Here is a 23082-nt window from a genome sequence, read left to right on the forward strand (position 1 = left end):
AGAGACAGAAATAGAAAAAGAGAGAAAGAAAGAGAGAAAGAAAGAGAAAGAAGGAGAGAAGGAGGGAAAGAGAGAGAGACAAAGAAAGAAAGAATGAAAAAGGAAGAGAAAAGAGAGAGAGAGAAAAAGAAAGAAGAAAGAGAAAGGAAGAGGAAGGAAGGGGAGAGAGAGCGAGAGAAGAGGAAGGAAGGACCACAAACCCTGGCACTAGACATGGGTTCAGAAGATGCTTTGAAACAGGACAGCAATCTAGGGCTGGAAGGGACCTTAGAGGCTATCTAGTCCAACCCCCTGCTGCAGCAGGAAACCTTACATCGTCTGGATTAATTTAGTGCCTCTAACAGAAAAGAAAATTGCCAGAAAGGGGGATTTTTCTAGGACAAGGATGCCATGCAAAGGAAGGCAGAGATAGCCCTTAACTTATGACCAGAATTGAATCCAAAATTTTGGTTGCTAAGCAAGAGCGTTGTTAAGTGAGTTTCACCACATTTTACTCAATCCATAATTTCTCCTGGCTCTAACACTCATGTGCAAGTTAGGGAAGAACATCTGAAGGTGTGTGTAATGTTCTAAATATACAGAAGTTATAGTTAAATGTGTAACAGAAAGTGGACTCTGGGTGTATTTTTCCAAATGTAGTAAGTGAGGTTGAATGTGTATAGTTTTAGAAGAGGTGTGTATGTGTGTGTGTGTGTATACAATATATATAGTAAATAATGTATCTTTTTGTGTGCCTATACACACTATACTATGTAATATGTATGTACACATATGGCATATATACATAAGATTAAATAGTATATTTTGGATGTTCAGTTGTAGTAAATAAATAGACAGGGAAATTTATCTCATTGAGACCTTTGAGGTGAGGAGAGGCCAGGCACCCTAACCCTAACCTTTGATGTGAGTGACATCAAGTTGGCACGTCCACCAAATAAGCCAAGTCCACACAACTTGTAGAAAAAAAATTTAGAACCCACCCCTGGTTCATATGTATGACTGCTGCTGTGTCCCAAGCTCATGTGATCACTTTTTGTGACCTGACAGGCAAAGTCAATGGGGAAGCCAGATTTCATTTAACAACCAGGTTATTAACTTACTAACTGCAATGATTCACTTTACAACTGTCTCACTTAGCAACATAAATTTTGGGCTAAATTGTGGTCGTAAGTCAATGACTACCTGTATCAGCCACCAATTATTTTTGGAGAGCAGTCTTCTAGTCACCTCACACCCACCATGAATTTGAACTCTGTGCTCTGCTACTCCACATTTTTCAGCTTCTAACAGTCCAGTGTTGAAGTCTAGTTTGCCTAGCATACTTTTATCTATGCAACTCCTTTGATTGGTTACATATTGGCAAGAATGCCCCCTCACCTACATCTGTATTTGTCTTCTGAAGTTTAGAAGTGGTGTCCTAAAGTTTGCCATCTACCATGAACTTTTATGGCATCATAAGAAGTTAGTTTAGGCTGCTTATTATGAATATCCTCTTTGTTTTTCATCTTGCTTATATTTTATTCCAAGTAATAAGGAACAAGGGATTGGGTTTTGTTTTTAAAAAAGAAGGAATTAAAAATTAGGACAAGAATCTATTGTAGGGCAGCAGATGAAAGTTGTTATACAACTGTGCAAAGAATGCCCCAACATAGCAGTTCAAGAGTAGAAAGCAAAACAGATCTTGAGAACATATTGCCAAATTCATGAAGTCGGAAGATTTTCCTTCTTTTTGAAAGAATCCTTATATAAAACTTCATTTGTTGGGCATGTACAGCAGGTGGACTGATGACATTTTGCAACAGAGACCAGAAGTTTACCAATTTTGAGCAACATTTCAGCTATAGTGCAATTACTATTACTTGATTACTTGATGAAATTTATAGTCAGTTTTGTATTTCAAGGAACTCTGGACAATTGTGATTTTGAAAATTAGAACCAAATGATATTTCCCAGGATTCAGAATAACAGAATAATAGAGTTGGAAGGGACCTTGGAGATCTTCTAGTCCAAACCCCCGCTCAGATACAAAACTCCTATACCATTTCAGACAAATGGTTGCCCAATCTCTTCTTAAAAATCTCCAGTGTTGGCGCACCCATAATTTCTGGAGGCAAGTCAGGATAGTCATGGTTATTAATAATGGATATTCTTAATCTGTTCATAACAGATAGAACAATGTTTAATTGTTCTAACTGCCAGGAAATTTCTCCTTAGTTCTAGGTTGCTTCTCTCCTTGATAAATTTCCATCTGTTACTTCTTGTTGTGCCCTCAGATGCTTTGGAGAATAGGTTGTTCTGGGAGTTGAACTTCATACCTCTGGACGTTTCCACAGTCTGAAAACATTAGACTAGTGCAAGAATTGTTTGGCTTCCCTGCAAAGCTTTTCTAGGATTAATTAACTGCTAAGATGTCTATAACAGTAGGTGTAAAATTCATTTGTCTTTGATGACTCAGCAACCTATTCTTCCAGAAAGTCCTCCAAAATCTTACTACTATATAGAAACTTCATAGTTGTGATAGATTCAGCTATAGGTATATAGTAACGCTTCTACTATGGTTAGATTAAAACAATTACAGTTGGGAAATCCCAAGGACATATAATGGTTACTTTAAAAGATGTGCTTCGCTACATGTCCTCTGAATCCTTGCTCAACTTGTCTTGTAGCTGGGAAGTTCTTAGAGGCATTTTCACTAATATCCTAAATATTTTGTCCTATAATGACTCCTTGTTTAAAGGATGTAATTGTTAGACCTCTTCTTTAGTAGCCCATTCTGGATCCCTCAGAAATAGGTTATTATAGGTCACTCTCTAATTTACCATCATTGGATAAAAAGACAGAGTTCTCAACTGCAGATAGTTCTGGAAGAAGCAAATTATCTAGATTTATTACAAGTAATTTTCAAAATAGTAACAGAATGATACTGCTTTGGCCAATCTGGTGGATGAACTAGGGATTGACCAACCTCTGGAGTAATCTATTTTAAGCTACATTTAACAAATATGAACGAATAAATGGTCAGACTTGCATTGGATATCACAATTTTCACTGATTTGTGAATGTTTATTCCTCTTGGTGACTACATGGACAAGTCATTCAGTTTTCCTAGTAATATTTTTCAGAAGCTATTTACTACTGCCTTCAGCACTGATTTAGGGGAAGGGATAAGCATTGTGAAGAGATAAATAATGCAGGATATTGATATGAACTGTGAATGATAACACAGTAAAGAAGTATTTGTCCACTTGAAGCAACAGTACTATGGAATCTTAATTTAATGGACTACTGAGGGGATAAGTATTGCTGGTTAACTCAAATCTTCCTTGAGTCAATACCTGCCAACCCATTATGCTACTAATCCATCTGTCTGATCACTCTGATGCCTTCCCTCCATCTGGAATTGAAACATAAGGTGTGCCCTGAAACATATTCCTTTCAGGGGAAGCAGCAATCACTATCCAGACTGCTCAAACAAGTCTGTTATTTTATATTGCTGAACAGGTGCAAATTTTGTCTGTATCCAAAATTTGCTTAGGGTTTATTGTACTATAAAATGCAGTAGTTGAATATGCTTATGTTCTTTCAGGTGTTGAAATGGAACAAATACAAAAGCAGATACTATATTGCATGACAAAGCCATGCACACTCCAGTGCACCATTCTATATCCTAAATTGCTTTCATGATCTAAACACTGAAAAAAATCATGGGTGGTCTAAAATATGATTATCTTCATAAGATATGATTATCTGAAGACCATTATTTTTTAAACTGAGAATAATATTTAGATTCTTTCCTGGCTTCCACATCTTCACAAATTTTATCTCATTGTTTTGCTTCCCTGGAAAATCATAAACTAGCCATAAATCAGCTGTGTTCTAGTTGTATATAAGGGTAGTTCTTCCTCAGCATTTTGTTTCAGGACTGTATGCTGTGGAAGTTTCTATGTTTAAATGAAATGCAAACAAAAATAATCAGATTTCAATATATTCTCGACTGTTCTGCGGTGAGCCTGACAATCAACCACAGCATATATAGCCTGACTGAATGGGATATTTTGAACCCCCCAGCAGAATTCTCTGCTTTAGTTATAACAGTAGAAAGCTCTGACTCCCTTTTTTGGACTTACCACACTAGACCAATAAGGTAACAACTTAGTCTCTGTAAAGATTCCAAGCTGATTCATGTGGGCAGCCAATCCCCCAAACAGAATTCGTGAATTCCTTGCCTTCAGCAATGTTCCAGAGCTGAATAATAATGGCCAGCTCACGTTCTCATTTTCAGTGAAACACAGGACTGCATGTCAGCTTTTCCAAATCTCCTGCCTTGCTTGTAGGTTAGAACTAAAACTTACAGAGCAGCCCAGGCACCCCAAACACTCACTATTTTAGAAATATTTGGAACATGTAATGCAATATAGCAGGCAGTGTCCAACATCACCATTTTATTGCACTGTGAGTGTGCACAGGGAGACATCACATTTTTTTACTTTTATAACTATTGTCCTCTGCTTACTATATTGTCTACTGCAGCTTTGGAAACAAGGCAATCTAAATCCAAACAATGATCCTTACTTCGTCTTCTATCCTCTCATGTTGGAGTCTACTGGAGGGTGAATATGTCTCCTTGCTCCCTGCCGTCTCGCAAGTACCTCACCCCTTTAATTTCATTCCCCATACATGGATCTCATTCCAAGATTCCCCACAACATTGTACTCAAGGTACTGTACTTGTGGAAATGAAACCAAGCACTATCACAGGAATGAGACTCCTAATATATAACACTTTCCACAGCAGTGGAAAAAACAGATCCTGAAATTATTAACCAAGTCATTATGGTACACTCTTTCTGCTACCATTTTTCCTAGATCATTCTATTTTTTAACTCTTGGCAGTAAATCATAAAGTTGTTCATATGGGAAGTTTACATAATTTCGCACCAGTTTTTCTCTTTTTAAAATCTTTTTCCTGAAGTTGCTTTTGTCACTATAATCATATTGACAGAGGAAAACAAACAAACAAACAAAAAACCCGTGCCAGATGAGATAGTCTTCCAAGATAGTAATATTAGCTAGGATCAAGTAAAGCAAATGGGGAATAAAATAGTCTTGAGAGAGTTTCTGAAAGCCACATTATATTAAAAATGTATTTAACAGAGAAATACGGCCACTCCCCGAGGAAGGTCAGAATCATGGCACACTATAAAGGGAAAATATCCTTCCCCTCTATTTCAATTATTTCAACATGTTTGCAAAAGGATGAGCATCATACCTTGGCACAGCATGCTTAAAATTGCTATAAGTAATGTAATCCATTTAGCATGAAGATTGGCCTTCTTGACAAGCTAGCTTTAGTAAAGAGCAACAGCAGCAGAACTGTCATTTCCCTCGGCCAAAGCAAATTAACCTAAACATTGGTGCAAAAGGCATTTCTGATCAATTAATTTACCATTTTTCTGTGCTTTGTGCATGATTTAAAGGCCCAAGAACATTTTTTTTACTTTTTTTTTTTGAAAAAATAAACAATGCATTGCCTTTTCCTGTAAAAAATATATTTTTAATTGATTTCTTCAAGAAAGTGCTGCTGGTCTTCTTTAAGACAGGAATGTTATTTCTAAATCAGGCACGCATATTCTGACCAAGCACCCTTTAACTTAATAGGGGCATGAGGGAGATTAAGATGTTGCCTACGTAGCAAGCTTATGTAATTGCATTTATGTCTGGTGAGAAAATGGGATTTGCTATAATCAGCTCCAGCTGTTGAACCTAGAGTACAAAAGGTTGGAAATAATCAGCATGTCTGCACTAGATGGTGATCTCAGTTCACTCTCTTCCATTCATGCAACCTTCTCCAACTGTCTCTATACAATGTCCTTTAACAATGTGTTGATTCTTATTAATATACAGTATTGGAATTTCAATATACAATACTATATTTTAATTTAGAACCTTTTAGGTTATGTTAGCTGTCAGAGATTACAAAAGAAGCTTAGACAGGAGGATAGAATGGTAAATAGATTGGAAAATAATCAAATTAGTTCATGATGTTAAATTGGATTAAGTTTAAAAAACAATGGAAAGAGTTTATTACTGGAAAGACCAGTTCTAAATAAAAGGCTAATGTTGGTAAAGCAAATGTAAACAATAATAGAATTTCAAATTATTTTTATAATTAAATAATTTCACCCAGATGAATGAGTGAAATTATAAATGTAAAATGTAAAAGATAAATGCTGTAAATATTGTCTTTTCTGTGATCCAGAGCACAAGCAATAATAATGTAATTTTTCTCCCTCTCAATGAGGATTTAATTATGTACATAAATTGGTCTCTACACTTTGGATCATCTGCACCAACTAGCCACACACTGTTATCCTGACAATATCGCAAGCTTCTACAAAGAGACCTGTTAAACATTAGAGGTATGTTCGGAATTGAATTTGGAGAGGTAGACACAAGCTATTTCACTATACCTATTGGGAGCTCTTTAAAGAGCCAGGACTTTTCCTAGACCTTTCATAGTAGTCACATAACCTCAGAAAAATATGCATTTCAATTCAGAAAGTGTAAGGAGCTAATAGGAATAACCCTTTTAAGAAACCACCAAGAGTTTTGGCAAGGTGCACACCAATGCACTTTTGCCCATTATGGATACAAATACTGCATGCATGTTCAGCTCCATGCATTTGAAAATCCTATTGTCTGAACTGAAGAGGTGGCAGCCTTTTTTTCTGCTACATTCTGTATTTGTAAATGTATGGCCACCTTCTTTCCCAAAGTTTAAGAAATCTGCAATCAAGTAATTTTCTCAGCTTGAGACGCTATTGCATTTAGGTAGCAAAAATTCAAATGGACATCAGCATAGAATTTTTTGTAATTATGGTGGTCATCTGAATTTACCCAGCAGTCATAATCTGATCCTGTAGTTCTATTCTCAATTATACAGAATCCCTTCCTTCCAGAACTGTCAACTGTGCCATTATGCATGCTTTCATTCCCTACTAAGACAATCAGAATGGTTGATATGTGCTGAACGGCACTGCCCCTAACATCTTTGGGAAGGGAACCCACGACACAGTGCCGTGTGTCAAGGCTTCCTGCTACTTTTATGCCCTCAACTTAATTTTGTCTATTAGTTAGTAACAAATAAAGATACCTGACCCTCATGTATCTTTCTTCGCTCCTCAGATATGAAAACTTGTCAGTGAGACAAATCAGGAATTTCCTAGGAGGCCCCTGCTTAGCAGAATTTGCCTCTCAGTAAATGTTAGAGAAATTAAACTCTTTCTTCATTCATCACTATGATTTTATGCCTCTTTGAAAGATACGCAGTTTGCTTTTGGAAGGCGTTATCCACATCATCTCTTTGACTGAAAGAGCAACTTTATGTGCCAAAAAACATATTGCTTCTATTTGCTTTTATACTTACTTTAACAAGGTTGATCTTGCCAATTCATTCTTTAGAATTTCTGAGTGGAATTGATTTTTTAAAAAATATACATTGCAATTCCTCTTCTCTTTCTATTGCTTTTGTTTCTTTTTAACAAATAATATCTTTCAATTGTTCTATTCTAGGACATATGAATCATCCCATCAAGATACATATTAAAAATAACTTGTTGCTGGCAATCCTTACGATTTTATATTGATATATTGATCATCAATTGTGTTGTAAATGTTGTACCTTGATGAACGTATCTTTTCTTTTATGTACACTGAGAGCATATGCACCAAGACAAATTCCTTGTGTGTCCAATCACACTTGGCCAATAAAAATTCTATTCTATTCTAGTCTAAAAAGTAGTTGCCTCTCTGTTCTAATACCGCAGAATTTATTTCCAACAAACAAATCTCTCAATGGTATCCGAATAATCAATATCATTTATGTTGTCTATTTCCATTTCCAATCTTTTTTATAGACTGGAAGTATAGATGACTGGTCATAAGCTTCCTTCTTAAATTTGCAAAGTTTGTAGTAATATGTTTATAAATGTCCTTTGTGGTATCATTTGATCCCACTTATATTAGCAGAAAAAAATAATTGTCAAGAAACTGAATAAATTAAGAAGTTGTTTTGTCACATCTCTAATCCTTGCTCTGGACAGATAACATCCTTTATAATTTAATTAACATTTATAATTAATTAATTAAAGTAGAGAATGGCTGTTAGATGACTTCAAGAAGACAAGTTATTGTGAATGAAGCTTGCTAACCAACAACTAATTTCAGATTTATACTCCACATTCCAACAAATGAGAACTATTTGTCCTCTATAGCCTCAGAATCTGATTGAACCCAACCCAGTGGTGGGATGCAACCAGTTTAACAACTGGTTCGGTGACCACGCGCTTTGCGCATGTGCCTGATGCGCTTACATACAGTGTTCAAAATACAGCAATTTGAACTTCAGCTGCTTACCTTCTAAAGCAGCCCCGGTAGGTAGAACAGCGGAGGTGTGGAAATCAGCTGTGCTGCACAAATCAGCTGAGCCAGAAAGAAGGAACTATAGGACAGGATATGGCGGGTGTGGATGGGTGGGGCCAGCTGATTGTCGGAACTACTGGTTTGCCCAAACTGGTCCGAACTGGCTGAATCCCACCCCGACTCAGCCTCTCCCTTCTTTGGATATAAAAAAAGGCACAAGTAGTCCTCAGTTTACAACTACCATTGAGCCTGAAATTTTGGTTGTAAGTCAGGTCACCATGTGACTGTACGCTATTTTATGACTGTTTTAAGATAGTAATTAAGCAAGTGACCACCATAACTGTTATGTGAATCATGTAGTCATTAAGTAAAGCACATGATGGTAAGTCCAAATCTAGCTTATCCAATGGGCATTTTTTGCTGGAAAATGACAAAAAAGTCACAAAATGTGATCATGTGACTACAGGATGCTGCAACTGGTCCTAAATGCAAGCCAAGTCCCAAGCACCCGGAATGCAATTACATGATCACAGGGGTGGTGAGGAAGTCATAACTCTGAGGACAAGTCAAAAGTAACTTTTTCAAGTCTGTCATAACTTTGAATGGTCATTAAGCAAGGGTTTGTAAGTCAAGGACTACCTGTACAGTTGCTTAAAAACAAAGTGTTGGGTCAAGGGAGCAAGAACTACACAGCTTTCAATAAGGCAACTGGAATATTAATCAGAGGTAAATAATGAATCTTGGAAGCTGTTATAAGAATGTTCAGCCTTATTTATGCTCAGTTAATTAAGTCAGAATCTCTGAGCAATTTGAAATGATTCTTCCCAGATCTCTATCCACCTGGGCTAAGTTGCCACTGAGGTAAGCTGACAACTGACTCACTATCTTTTGTTTATGTCTGTATTTTCTTTCATTTGTTTCCTAGTCTCCCTAGAAACTCCAGAAATCCATATTGAGAGACTGATGAAGAATAAGGTTCTCTCTATATATAATAGTTTTGAGAAACTATGTGGAGTTCCCAAGATGCAGAGAAGTTCAGAAAATTATAGCACAGAAATATATAGTTTTAAGTAATTGCTGTTTTTGTAGAAATAGATAAAATATTAGGCTGGGGTTTTGCACTAGGTTTTTGTATCTGTTTGTTGTATTGAGCTAAATCTAATTGTATCTTACTCTCTATACAAGTCAGAGAATTGGATGTAGATGTAGCATTTATATATTTTTCAGACTGCACTCATAAGATATAAAGTCTTGTATAGAATCTTTTGGTGAACTGTAATTGCAGTGTGCATAGAGGATGGCCTTGAAGGACAGAGGAAATATTTGTTACTAAGGCAACAATCAGATAAATAAGTCTTGACTCCAAGGCAGGGGTGAAATCTAAATTTTTTTGCCACTGGTTCTATGGGCGTGGCTTGGTGGGCGTGTGACTGGGTGGGCATGGCCAACATGACATCACTCATGTCTTTCTTTCCTTCCTTCCTTCCTTCCTTCCTTCCTTCCTTCCTTCCTTCCTTCCTTCCTTCCTTCCTTCCTTCCTTCCTTCCTTCCTCTCTCTCTCTCTCTGTCTCTGTCTCTGTCTCTCTCTCTCTCTCTCTCACACACACACACACAAACATATGATCTGACAGTGGCTGCTGCGGGAGAAGGAAGAAAGTGTCCCCCATCATGGGCTGGATGCAGGCAGCGGGACCCGAGGCGGAGGGGAAGGCAAGGAGCCTGGGGGACTGCTGGGAACGCAGCGTGGAAGGCAGTCAAGCATGGCAGGGCTTTGGGGAAGGGAGTAAGCTGCCCCCCCACTTTACCACTTCATCTCTTCCTCTTCACCAGCAGCATCCACTTAGCCAATCTTCCTGCAAACTTGGCCGACGCTTCCACACCTCCGCACGCTTCCTTTCCTTCCCGTCCCCATGACCTCCCCATGCCTCCGCAGCATCTGTTTTTGCAGTAAGGCAGCCACAGGAATCGCCAACCCATTGGCGGGCACCGGGAGCCCAGGAGGGGAAAGCCGCACTTATGAGAAGGGGGACTGTCCTCTCTTCTTTATGGAGCTCGACTTTGCTGGACTCTTCTCTTCTCTGCCCACTCTTAACGCTGCTGATGCAGTTGCTGCTGGATGAGGCTGAATGAGGCTTGCTGTCCTGCCACGCTTAGTAGAAAGTGCCTAGGATCCAGGCTATGGTCAGGATCACAATGGCATTAGCCCGGATCCGCCTCATTGGAGGACCTCCGGGCTGCCCGGGAGCACCAAGTCAGCTGAAAAAAGGTTCAGTTCTTGGGGAGACACTCTCTTATCTCATCTTCCCAAGAACTGAACCTTTTTTCAGCTGACTCGGAGCTCCCAGGCAGCACTAAGGTCCTGCAGTGAGGCAGATCTGGGCTAATGCCATTGCGATCCTGACCGTAGCCTGGATCCTAGGCACTTTCTAGTAAGTGTGGCAGGACAGCAAGCCTCATTCGGCCACATCCAGCCTGTTTCCCAATAGCATCGATGACGGCGGCATTAAGAGTGGGTAGAGAAGAGTCTAGCAAAGTCGAGCTCCATAAAGAAGAGAGGACCATCCCCCTTCTCGTAAGTGCGGTTTTCCCCTCCTGGGCTCCCGGTGCCTGCCAATGTGTTGGCGATTCCTGTGGCTGCCTTACTGCAAAAACAGATGCTGCAGAGGCATGGGGAGGTCGTGGGGGGGGAAGGAAAGGAAGCATGCGGAGGTGTGGAAGCGTCGGCCGAGTTTCCAGGGAGATTGACCGAGTGGATGCTGCTAGCAAGGAGGAAGAGATGGAGTGGCAAAGCGGTGGGGGGGCAGCTTACTCCCTACCCTGAAGCCCTGCCATGCTTGACTGCCTTCCACGGGGACTTCCACTTGCCTGCCTTCACAAGCTGGCCACTGGGACACAAGGGAAGGCAGCATGGAAGGCAGGCAAGCATGGCAGGACTACGGGCCATGAATCGGTTCGGGGGCGTGGCCAGCCAGCCATTGCTCTCAATTCGGCGAACCAGCCCCAGTCTTCGCTACCTACTTGCCCAATCCGGTCCGATCCGGTAGCAAGGCAAGAAAATGGTTTATAAAAATGCCTCAGTCAGGTCTTCCCCTAAATTCATATAAAGATAAAAAAGGAAGGAAGGGAAACACATTCAGATTTTGTTACTACAATTGTTTTAAGTAGCTTTAGGCCTGCATGGTGTTGGTTTCTTAGTTTGGTCTACTTTATAGGGCTGATAGTAATATTGGTAATTCTTTTCCCAGTCCCATCATGGAAACATCTAATAAAAGGGCTCTCTTTGTAGCACACTATTGCCATACCATCATCTTGTAGTCTGGACTATTGGACTTTCTTTTGGATTATTTTTGCTTTGAAGAAGTTGCATGCTGACACATACAATGCATGCAGTTCTGTACACACATTTTACATACAGACTTAGGAAGAGTGCCAAATAAAATAGAAAACAAGTAGTGGCAGCAGGAATGATCAAGCTAATACCTAAAAGGAGGAGGTAGGACAAGATCAGAGGACTTCTGGGAGAGGAGATCTGTGTCAGCCCTTTGAGGTACACCAAGTCTGGGAACAGACAAAACAAAAACCACTGGAATTCTATTTTATTGTTTTAAGGTGAAATAATGTCATCTTCAAAAGCCTGTCAGAATTCTTTCTCCTTTCCTCTTATGCAAGCAAGGCAGGGTAAGTGAGTTTCTTCCTTGTTATCTCTATCTTTCTGAGCTAAACTGATGGTTTCAATGATGGCTGTTGCATAATATCTTTAAGATTATCTCCATACTCCTCTACAAAAGTCACAAAGTGCTGACCCATTCATGTATTTTATGTTCACACTTCACAGGATTGATTATTGACTGATTATGTGCCATCAAATCAGTGTTGGCTCTTAGCAAGCATAAACAAATCTTTAAATCATTTGTCCAAAGTAGCAATAATTTGAACCAGATCATTTGTGCCTCTAGTCTAGTGTGAATTCTGACTTGATTTGTTTGTTGATCCATTTGTTGGACGTCTATGATATTCTCAGATTTCTCTTAACACCAAATTTCAAAAGCAGCATACTCTTTCTATTTTGCTTCTTTAAAGTCAAACTCTGCTTCTTTAAAGTTTAACTATGTCACAAGAGTACCATTGCTGATGTTTGTAGTTATAAACACATCACAAATCTGAGTTTCTTTTTCAAGACTTTCAGAGCTTTTTCTACTAAGTGGTAATCTGTGGTATATTTCTTCACTGCATGTTCCTTTATGTTGATGTTCACAAGATAAGGAAGATTATGTATTTATTTATACAATTTATATAGCCCCCCATCTCACCAAACAAAGTGACTGTGGACAGCCAAAAATATTTAAATATTTAAAACAGTCCAAAAATATTTAAAGCCATCAATCATTAAAATCATTAAAATCATAAAAAAGACTTGAAAAACAGAACAACAAGTAAACAACAGATAAAAGGATGTTAATAATAATGGAGCTACCTCACTAGTTCACCCTCCCTCTGTTGCCTAGGCCTACTGGCATAATCAGGTCTTAAGGCACCTTTGGAAAGTCATGAGATGAGGTGACCTCACGTGGGCAAGAAGATTCCACAACACAGGCACCATAGCAGATTCCACAACACAGGCATCATAGCTCCCTAGCACTCATAACATGTCACCTTTCCTAGATTTGTGAGATGGGCAGATGAAATCAAAGAGAGGCAGTCCCTCAGATAACCCAGTCCTATACTACAAAGGGCTTTAAAGGTGAACACCAGTACCTTCAATTGGACCTGGAAAAAAATCAGTGCAGCTCATGAAGCAGAGACCAAAGACAAACATAAATGCTCATACTGTTGTATTTTGCACCAGCTAAAGTTTCTAGATACTCTTCAAGGGCAGCCCCATGTAGAGTAAACTGCAATGGTCCAACTAGAAAGTGATCAAGGTAAGAGTACTGTTAGTCCCTTCTGTCCACTAACAGGACTAGGAACATTATCAATAATGTACCTTCCTCATATAATAGATGCAGTGAGCATTAATGCATTTTCAGCATGTTCCAGGTTCCAATCAGTCCCAGTTATTTTTAAGGATCTGATGCAGATAATCTGACTGTTGTTTGACTTGGCTAGTATATAATTCTATAAAAATACTGTATGTGTAACTGTATAATATTTTTGTAGTCAGATAAAAATAATTAAGGAAATGCCAAGTATTTTGCCAAGCATTTAGCATTTGGAATTCAGTTGTCTTTTCTCCATGAGAAAGTTTTATGCTCTCTAGAAATGCATCAGCCATGTACATGTAATGAAGCATAAAATTTTAAAAAAAATCAACCAGAAATACAACACTCTTAAATTAATACCTGAAATAAATGCTATCCCCCAAATATTCTGGTAAACAGCTTGAAGAAACCCCAGGAAAATGTCACATGGCATATTATTTATTATAGGATATCTGTAGTTGCAATACAAGAGATTGTTCATGTAACTAAAGATGCAGTACCTCTTTCTTTGTTATTCAAGATCCTTGCAAGATAGGTCAGAAGTGTAGAATTAAAACAATATAGTCTGCCACCATTTCCCTTTCATGCAGAGAAGAAAAGATTCCAAAGAGGTTCTTGGCTGCCAGGGAGGAAGGCCACTTAGCTTGCTCCCACTCACCTCAGGTCTACCTGGGTAATTACAATCAGTGTAGTTACTCACACAGCCCTTAAAAGAAATCTTTAAAGAAATCCAAGTTAACTTCCTTCCACAAAGGTAATTAAAATAGTGTAGGATAATTAAGGAAATAGTGAAGCATGCAATTTGAATAGTAAATAAAACCCGAAAACATTGGTCTAGCAGCTAGTACTTAGTGCTGAGATAAGGTATTTTAGCCAAGAGGGCTGATTGAGTAACAGCTGGGTCAATGAGTCAGCCAGGAACTGCCCAAGAACAGTGAGAAAAAACAAGATAAAGGTATTTTGCCAGGTTATATATTGTTCAGCTGAATGACTTTAATATCCTTTCTCTGATCAATAAATAAGATTACAGCAGCCATGGAATATGTAGGCATATACTTTCAGTAAATGAGAATAGATAGAACAGTTACTGCCAGTAGCCTGGTACGTTTAGAAAGAAAAGTAGCTGAGCTATAAGTAGCCAAGCTAAGAAATAAAACAGCCATCTTGACCAACTTCAAGGGGATTTTAAGAATGGCAAACAAACAAACAAACAAAAAAATGCCAAGCTTCCTGAGGTACTATTGCACAGAAATGAACAGCCAAAGAACAGAGTGGGAGGGACAATGAACTGCCAGGAGCAAAGCAAGAAGTTGTACAAAGGACAGACACAGTTTGCTTATGTAAGAGCCTGTAATGTCAGGAGTCCATTACCCTTATATGTTATCTGACCATGGTTGCCAATATGTAGGCACCAAGCGTTCCATCTGTACTGAACTGCTACTACAGTATGTAGTAGGTCTAGACAAGTAAGCTGGAGCTTTTAATCATAGCAATGTTGCAAGCTAAGTCCTGTTCTTGAAGCTGTGAAGAGGTAATGATCTCATAAAGGTTTAGGATAGTCCACAGGTGTCAAACTCACAGTGTCATATTGCCATCACGTGATGTTTCGTGATGTTTTTTCCCTTCGCGGAGCTGGGGTGGGCATGGCCTGTGCATTAATCATCTGGGCTGCCAGTTTGACACCCCTGGTTTGACAGTAACTCTGTGGGTCTTTTCAGGTCATTTTCTCATACAGAAAACCCTCCAGTTGGTGAACTGCTGCCAAATAATTCACAAGCTCTACTATACAATATATACTACTGTTCATCCTAGACTTGTGAAGAATTACAGGGTTTAATTTTTTTGTGAAATAAAATTATGGGGAACATTGCAGATCTCATAGTCTAACAAAAGGTAATAGAATACTGATAAATCAAACCAGCTATTCAGCTTTTATGTTTATTTATAAATTATCATGTGTATATGGTACATTATATAACAAAAGAATCCAATTGCAGATAAACTGTAGATATCCTGGTGGTATGTTTTCAATCTCCAGGCCATCTGTCAGGATTCAAGTCTGAATGTAGGGTTTTAAAAATTGGTCTTTCAACTTCAAGCACTGGCCAGGAAGGCAATAACCCTCCTTCTCCTAGTAGTTTAATACATAAAGTGGGCAAAAGATGTACTACATGACACTCAGCAGATAGCAGCCTTATAATGAATTAGGGCAAACAGCCCTTGTCATGTTCCCTTTCTACTCCATAATAATGCAATAGTGTGTTTGCTTTTAAACTAAACAACCAAGGAGCTGCCATTCCTTTTTTCAATTTCACAATTTGTAGCCATTGACTTCTCCTGTTTTGTTCTTAAGGTATCACTACTATTGACCTGTCAAGATGACATTCCATTACTGTTACAGTCTGCTCCTTTATGTTGTATGAGCAATTATGATAATTAAGGTTTCCAAACCAGCTGAAGCAAAAACAAGCAGATCAACTAATTTATGGTATCATCTACCAAGCCTTCCTTGGCTTTTCAAACTCATTTTACATTATTCCATCATCCAAATAACTTTTGGACATAATATATAGCAACACCAGAGAAACAACAATTCTTAAGGTAACTCTGGGAGGATTGTACTCAGTAGAATAAACAGAGGAACCACAAATGCAGCAACGATGGCTTACCAAACGTTAAAGGTGCACGGAAATGGATTGTTACCTAAGAGCCTTCCATCTGGCATATGTGGTTTACATTTGTAAACCACCCAGAATCACTTAGGTAAGATGGATAGTGTAAAAATTAGATAGATAGATAGATAGATAGATAGATAGATAGATAGATAGATAGATAGATAGATAGATAGGTAGGTAGGTAGGTAGGTAGGTAGGTAGGTAGGTAGGTAGGTAGGTAGGTAGATGATAGACAGACAGACAGACAGACAGACAGATGAAATGTGTTTGAATACTAATAGCTCAGGATGGAAAGAAAGAAAGAAAGAAAGAAAGAAAGAAAGAAAGAAAGAAAGAAAGAAAGAAAGAAAGAATTTTTTTAAAATTCAAAACAGAATCATGTGACCTCTAAAATAATCTAACGTGAGACAGTGACAATTCACAGAGCTTTAAAAGGAAACAGACAAATCCAGGGACAGAAGCTACAATTTAAATCTGTATTAGTCACAAACACTGTACATATAAACAAGTACATTCTCCTTTGAGACAAACTTGATTCCTGGTGATTTCATAGACACATCTATGTAGTTTTCTTGGCAACTGTACAATGTGTTTGATTCAGCCTTTTTCCAGGATATTTTTTCAACTTTTCATTGTAATCTACAACCCTGGTATTTCCTGGTGATTTCCCTTCCAAGTACTATCTCTGTTTGGCATATTGAGATCAGTCAAATTTGCCTAGGTCTTACTACATAATAGTATTAATCCCATAATAATGTAGTATTCATATATCATTGCTGAAGAGCATATGTGAGAGGATGGTACTCTGTTCATATCTTACATTTGAGCAACACTCTCCTGGGTTCATCTATAAAGGTGATTTCATATAATTTCTGAATTTTCTCCAAATACAGAGTAGCTTTCATTGGCTTGCTATCTTTCACGGATGTTGGGATTTCAGTTTAATATTCCCAAAAATATAGCCATTGACTGGTTAGGAATGGACCCAATACATCTAGAGCAGAGGTGTCAAACTTGCGTCGTCATGGTGGCGTCATGTGACATAGCGGGACTTTTTTCCCCTTCACTGGACGTGGCTAACATCTGGGCCACAAAATTGGCAGTCCTGATCTAGAAGGTATCAGTTTGTGGACAACTGATTTAAAGAAAGAGTTGATTTAACTGATGATATATTGAAAAGAATGTATTAACATTCTTCAGCTTTGAATACAAATTTCCCATTGAGGTAATCTTACTAAGCAACGTTTCTCAACCTTAGTAAATTTGAGATATGTAGACCAACTCTCAGAATTTGGGGAGTTGAAGTCCACACATCTTAAAGTCCAGAGTATATGCTTTTAAAGGTAGGTGTAATATGGCAATGTGCACTAGTTTCACAGGCAACTATTTGCCTACTGAAAACCTTGGGTTTTTTCTTTTTCTTCTTTTTTGCATTTCCTGCCTAAAGGGGAAATAGAAGCCTATAAACTGGGATACCATAAACAGCTTTTTTTTTTTTTTTGCAGGAAATACATTTTCAACTACAGACAATCCAATAACATGTCTGAGATAGGTCACCCCATTAGCATCTGCAGGGTGCAACAGCATCAAAATGGCAGGGCAAGACCAGGCATTTGAAGCCCTGCCTTTTTTTAATGTGCACTCCAGACATTATATGCTTATAAAAAAAGGGCAAGGCTTCTATCATGTCAATCACCCCTCCCCTTTTGATGCTATTGACATATCCTTTCCCCCCACAGATATGCCTAGATAATCTTGATCCAATCATGACTTGACAAACAATGCTATAAACAACCAGGCAAGTTATGGAGAATCTACTTAAGATTCTCCATATTGAAACTACCCTACGCCTATCAAAGCAGAATGCCAACATATAGATTGTTGCCTGGGGCAAATTCCTGCTTTTCATATATGCTCAACAACTTAATTCATGTTTTTAGGGTGGCAATGTTTTACATCAACATCTCATTTTCTGCAAGGAATATTACCTTTTCCCAACCAGAACTTAGGATAGAAATATCCTGGCATTTTTGAATATTTTTCTTATACTACTCTTTTATTTACATTACACATGGTACTTTCATATCATATACATGATGAACTTTTCTTATTTATCCAGAATAATACCAGCACTCTAGGTTATCAGGCAGAGCTTGTTTTGATTATCTACCAGAGAGGCCAAGACTACATCTGAGATTTCAGTATACAAGTATGTGCTCCAACAACCAACTTATGTTTGATTAAAAATATAATGGTTTGCTTTTGGGTACAGTGACACAGAGCGGAAAGCTGCAAGGAAACATTCACACTAAATATACAGAAGCATATTCTCAGGCACAATTTCTATTATGTGTCAATATTATTAAAAGTAAAACATAATGCAAAAATCAAAGACAGCCAATATACAGAAAACTGCAGGTTTAAACCTGAATGAAAAAACAACAACAGAACCCAAACAGAACTGTACTGCCCCCTCCTCCTCTTTTCAGCCCATGTTCATATATATATGTCCATTACAACATGTTCCATCCAAGATAACAACATGGCATGACAAACATTTTTTTGCAGTCATCTTACATGCTCCAAAGATCATTAACAAGGATTTTTAAGCAGAATAGTTCTCACAATTTGATAAATGTCACACATACACATTCAAATACATACATATACTTTCACTGTACCCTTTACATGTGATCCAAACTTAAAACAGGTATCCATGCTTGTCCCACTGACTATGGTAAGTCTCCTTAACAGCAAACCTATCATCTCAGAATCAAGACACATAAAAGTCCTCATTCAACAAGCACTTTCCTTCTAGTTAGTGAGGTTGGAAATACAATGGGAAGCCGGTAGAATGAACTCATTTCCCTCTTGAATGGCAAAACTGAAAGACTATACACATTTCACATGAATATTCATGATTTCTTCAACTTTTGTCTGTATCGAGGCTGACATTACAGCTGTTTTCAGCGGCCACAAATTCCTTCCAAGAGTTTCTCGCTCCCTCCCCTCCCCAGTTCTTCCTCTGGGTTGAAAGAAAGTGGGAGGGGGAGTCTGCTTTTGCTGCTTATTCAGAACATTTTCTCTTTTTTCTCTTACCCCTTGGCTCTTCCATCCCCTTTGCTCACGCCTGCTATTCTTCCTTCTCCCGCTTCTTTGATCAGCTTCTGCTGCCTCTTAGAGGGGCACATGCAGCAGGGTTATTTAACGGTCCAAGGCCGTGGGAGGGGTTATTTGATGACTCAGAAGGAGAACAGGTCAGATTGTCTGCACCACCACACCAGTGGAAGTCTTCCTGCTCCGCATCTCTTGCAGTGCAATTCTTACAAGTTTCATCTTGGGTATTTGATGACCCTTTATACAAGTATATGCACTGCTTTCTTATCCTTCCAACTTTCAGAAGTCAGATGTGTATATCTTATTGTACGATCATTTTTCAGAGGGAACTAGTGCTATTGTTAGGTACACAATTACTTACAATTCTTTTGAAGTTGCCTGACATACAAGTTATTGGATCCAAATAGAAGAACTATTTACAGTGGAACATTTCTGTGCCCTTCGTTCTTGCTACCTTTGGTGATTATAAATGCTAGACAAAAGCTGTCCTTTCCTGCAGCCCCATGGTTTTGGGATTAGGCTTTCCCTCCATAGATATGTGGTTTTGTTTCCATTTTATTAAATTGGTACATTATTATAGCTTGAATACACCCTTGATTAAAAATAAATGAAATTATATATACATCCTCTCCAGAGGCAGCTTCTTCCTAAGAAGCTGACCAGAACTACATCCTTAGCACATTTATTTTACATACACAATGTACTTTTATTTAAAGAAATATCTTCTCTTTCCTCTGTATGAGAAGCTTAACAGAAAAATAACACAGGGCTATGGAATCTGTGGGTGTAAGTATGGAATTAGCTTTGAATAATTAACTTTCTATTTTTTAAATAATAACAGTATCATTATTTGGATAGAGGTTTTGGCAGGCATCAAATGTGATGTCTGCAGACAAATTGATATCCTTGGTCATCATACTGCAAACCTCTGATATACATATTTTTGGATAAACTGAGACCTGACATTAAATTTCTTATTCTCTGTCCTGGTTTTATTTCTGTAAGTGGAATAATATATTCAGAGTTCTGAATGACTGAATATCCCCATCTTTGGTGTACATTCTGTTTATCTTTTAAAATTATTTATTAACAAAGTTATTTTAGAAATAGATACAGCACCAATAAGCCAGGGATTCCCCCTGAAAAGAGTATTATGTGAACCATATGTACAATGACAACCTCCTCTTCCAAATAAGTGCTGATGATAGGGTGGGGATATGTTGAATCACCTTTGTTTGCTTTTTCCTCTAAGTTGTCAACTGGCTAATTGGTTGACACGCCAAACTGTAGTTGTTGCAGCCATCCATGCAAAATTAACACAAATGGTACAATATCTGCATGAGCTGATATAGTTTAGGACAATATTGGTTGTATCTAGAACTCCATATCTGGAGTTATGTAATAATAGGAGAATTTAAACATGGATCCATGGATCCTGGCTGAACAGAATTGTAATGGATAGTAGATACCTCATTGCTTCTTGGTAATGAAGAGACAGGGTCAACCAATCAACCTCTTATATATGTTTTTATGTTGTCTAATGGAAAATGACATCACAGTCAGATTTCCTGCACAGGCAAAATAAGAATCAACCTGGATACAGTATCAATAAAGGTGAATATTTGTTGCTCAGGGTTGAAATGAGGGTTCCTTGGTGCTCTCTGAGCTTGGTTGTTTTCTTGCAGATATTTCATTACCCAAACTAAGCAACATCAGGGCAGAGTGTTAAGGAACTGGAAGGAAGAGGCCTTCCAGGATCACAGCAACAAAAGTAATAGGAGATATCACCGATCCTCTACACACATCAACAAGACCCACTTTGACTTCATGGGATGATTTAAGCTGCAATAAGATGAAAAACATCACTTAAATCGGGACCACTTAAGTCTGTCTTTGGATTGCTTCATATTTAGTGAATCTTGAGATATAAGCAGGGACATATAGACATGTGCTCAGGGAAGACCTGCTGGGGCATCCTCAAACCAAAATAAAGATGCTCTCAGTAACCAACTAAACAGTGAATCTTCAAGGACTCAGTATAACTGAATACAGCCTTTACTGCAAATTAGAACATGTCATATCAACATAGAATATTAACTACAAATTCAGGAATCCAACTATGTTATATCTATGTCAATTCCCAGGGTTTAAATCCTAGGATGACTAACTTTTTGTTGCAATGGACTTTTGCTTTTCCCCCAAATTGGAATTGGGAGGGCACAAGCACCTTATTTACTTAATAGTCTTGGCCACTTTTGAGGCTCTTTGCTTCCTGTCTTACCAGCTTCAGCCCTTACATCAAGATACTTTCCACTCAGAAAATTGTAATATTTTTTACTAATCATGTATTTATTGCCAACTGGGGAACACAATTTACAAACAATTATGTTTAGAATATTTTCATCTCATATTTTAATATAGGAGTATGATATTAAATGATACTTTTATGAATAACGTAAAACTATGAAGTATTTAGAGTTGTCAGCCATGTGGTGGGGACATTTTCTACCTAAGATTAATTACACAAGTTGCTCATTTATCTCATGCTATTTTATAGAGGTGTGTGTGTGTTACCCATTATAATTGTCATGTTCAGATTTTTCCTGCACTTGACCTTATTGTATCTCCCCAGCTTTTGTTAGGATTAGGGTGGGTTATAAACACTGTAAAATAAACAAAACATAGCTTGTAAGTACGATGTCCCATCTAGCATGATTTTTATCTCCAAACAGAAAAGACTAGTATAATTACCTTCCACCCATTAGCACAAAAATCACATGTGCTCTTTAAAATGTACAGTATTTGTTGAAATGACACTTGGCAAGAATATTATACCATAGTTAAAACATGGCTGACATTTTACCCTGCTTGAAAGATCATCTGGGTACATCCGTATATTTCTTTCTTAGCTCAAAGCAAACTTATAAATTTCCAGAAATTCCAGCCAGCATGATAAGAGGTGCTTGTACTTGTAGTTGAGCAAGATCTGTAAGATTACAAATTGCCAGTTACTGTTCTAAAAAGTAGATTTTACTATAGAATTGCAAAACTTTTATTGAGCTATATTGAGGTAATTGAAAAACCAACTATGTCTGGATTACTAAATATGTCACTGCTTGGAATCGACTTGAGACACTTCACCATTTGAGAGCAGATCTCCAACATAAGTATTTCTGAATATGCAGCATGTTTATTATAATTACTGAATGGTAGTGGTGAGCATGATGGTGATGGTAAATTTATTCCTGTTAATATGGTAATATTTGAGTGTTTCCTTTTATGTCAGTCTGTTCTCATTTATGATAATTTGCTACATGTTCCACTTTTATATTTTTAAACTTCCTAGAGGTGGTAAGACTTGTGTTTTCCGTTATGAATACTATTGTGCAACAGACTTAGATGTTAGCCTAGCATACTACTGCCATGAATCAAAACTTTTTCAGTGGTGAGGAATCATGAGAAAACTCTATTTTGCAGTTCTTCAAAGAGCTGTGAGGAGACAAAAATGTGGAAGTGTAATAAAAACACATTTTGAGACTAGCAATTCTAATTAAGGGATAAGCTTTCGTAAGTTGAAATATTGTGTCTTAAATAAAATTAATAATTTCAAAAGGTACTACCAGATTCTTTCTAAGTTTGCTTACTATAAACTAACACAGCTCTTCCCTTGATAGTCAGGAAAAATTACTGAAATTTGAAAAATGAGGATCTGGAATAAGGACTTGGTACTAGGAAACAAATGCAAACTCAGTTTTTCAGTTAAAGAAAAACAGTACACACACAGTATATGAATACTCAATTACAGGTTATTCTGGTTTTATCTCTGACATTCAGAATTAACTTTCTACAAAATGTAATCATAGATTAGATTCAACTGAATGATTACAGTCC

At 37.9% G+C, this 23082-nt stretch overlaps 1 protein-coding gene across 6 annotated transcripts in view; it reads right to left on the minus strand.

Moving 5' to 3' along the window:
• ENTPD1 (ectonucleoside triphosphate diphosphohydrolase 1) overlaps window positions 1–23082 on the minus strand; it is a 67023-nt gene that overhangs the window by 30377 nt on the left and 13564 nt on the right. The window contains exon 1 of one of the 6 annotated variants that reach the window (XM_058188033.1): window positions 19174–19283. The exons of 1 other annotated variant lie outside the window; for it this stretch is intronic. Coding sequence is in view for 1 of the 5 variants with exons in the window: in XM_058188036.1 (XP_058044019.1) it covers window positions 19174–19189 (16 nt within the window). In the remaining 4 variants the exon portion in view is untranslated. Of the gene's footprint in view, window positions 1–19173; window positions 19284–23082 lie in introns of those variants that run through there. 4 more of the 6 variants (XM_058188036.1, XM_058188034.1, XM_058188038.1 and 1 more) reach the window with 4 other exon arrangements.

This window comes from Ahaetulla prasina, chromosome 6 (genome assembly GCF_028640845.1).
Source record: "Ahaetulla prasina isolate Xishuangbanna chromosome 6, ASM2864084v1, whole genome shotgun sequence".
Lineage (NCBI taxonomy): Eukaryota > Metazoa > Chordata > Lepidosauria > Squamata > Colubridae > Ahaetulla > Ahaetulla prasina.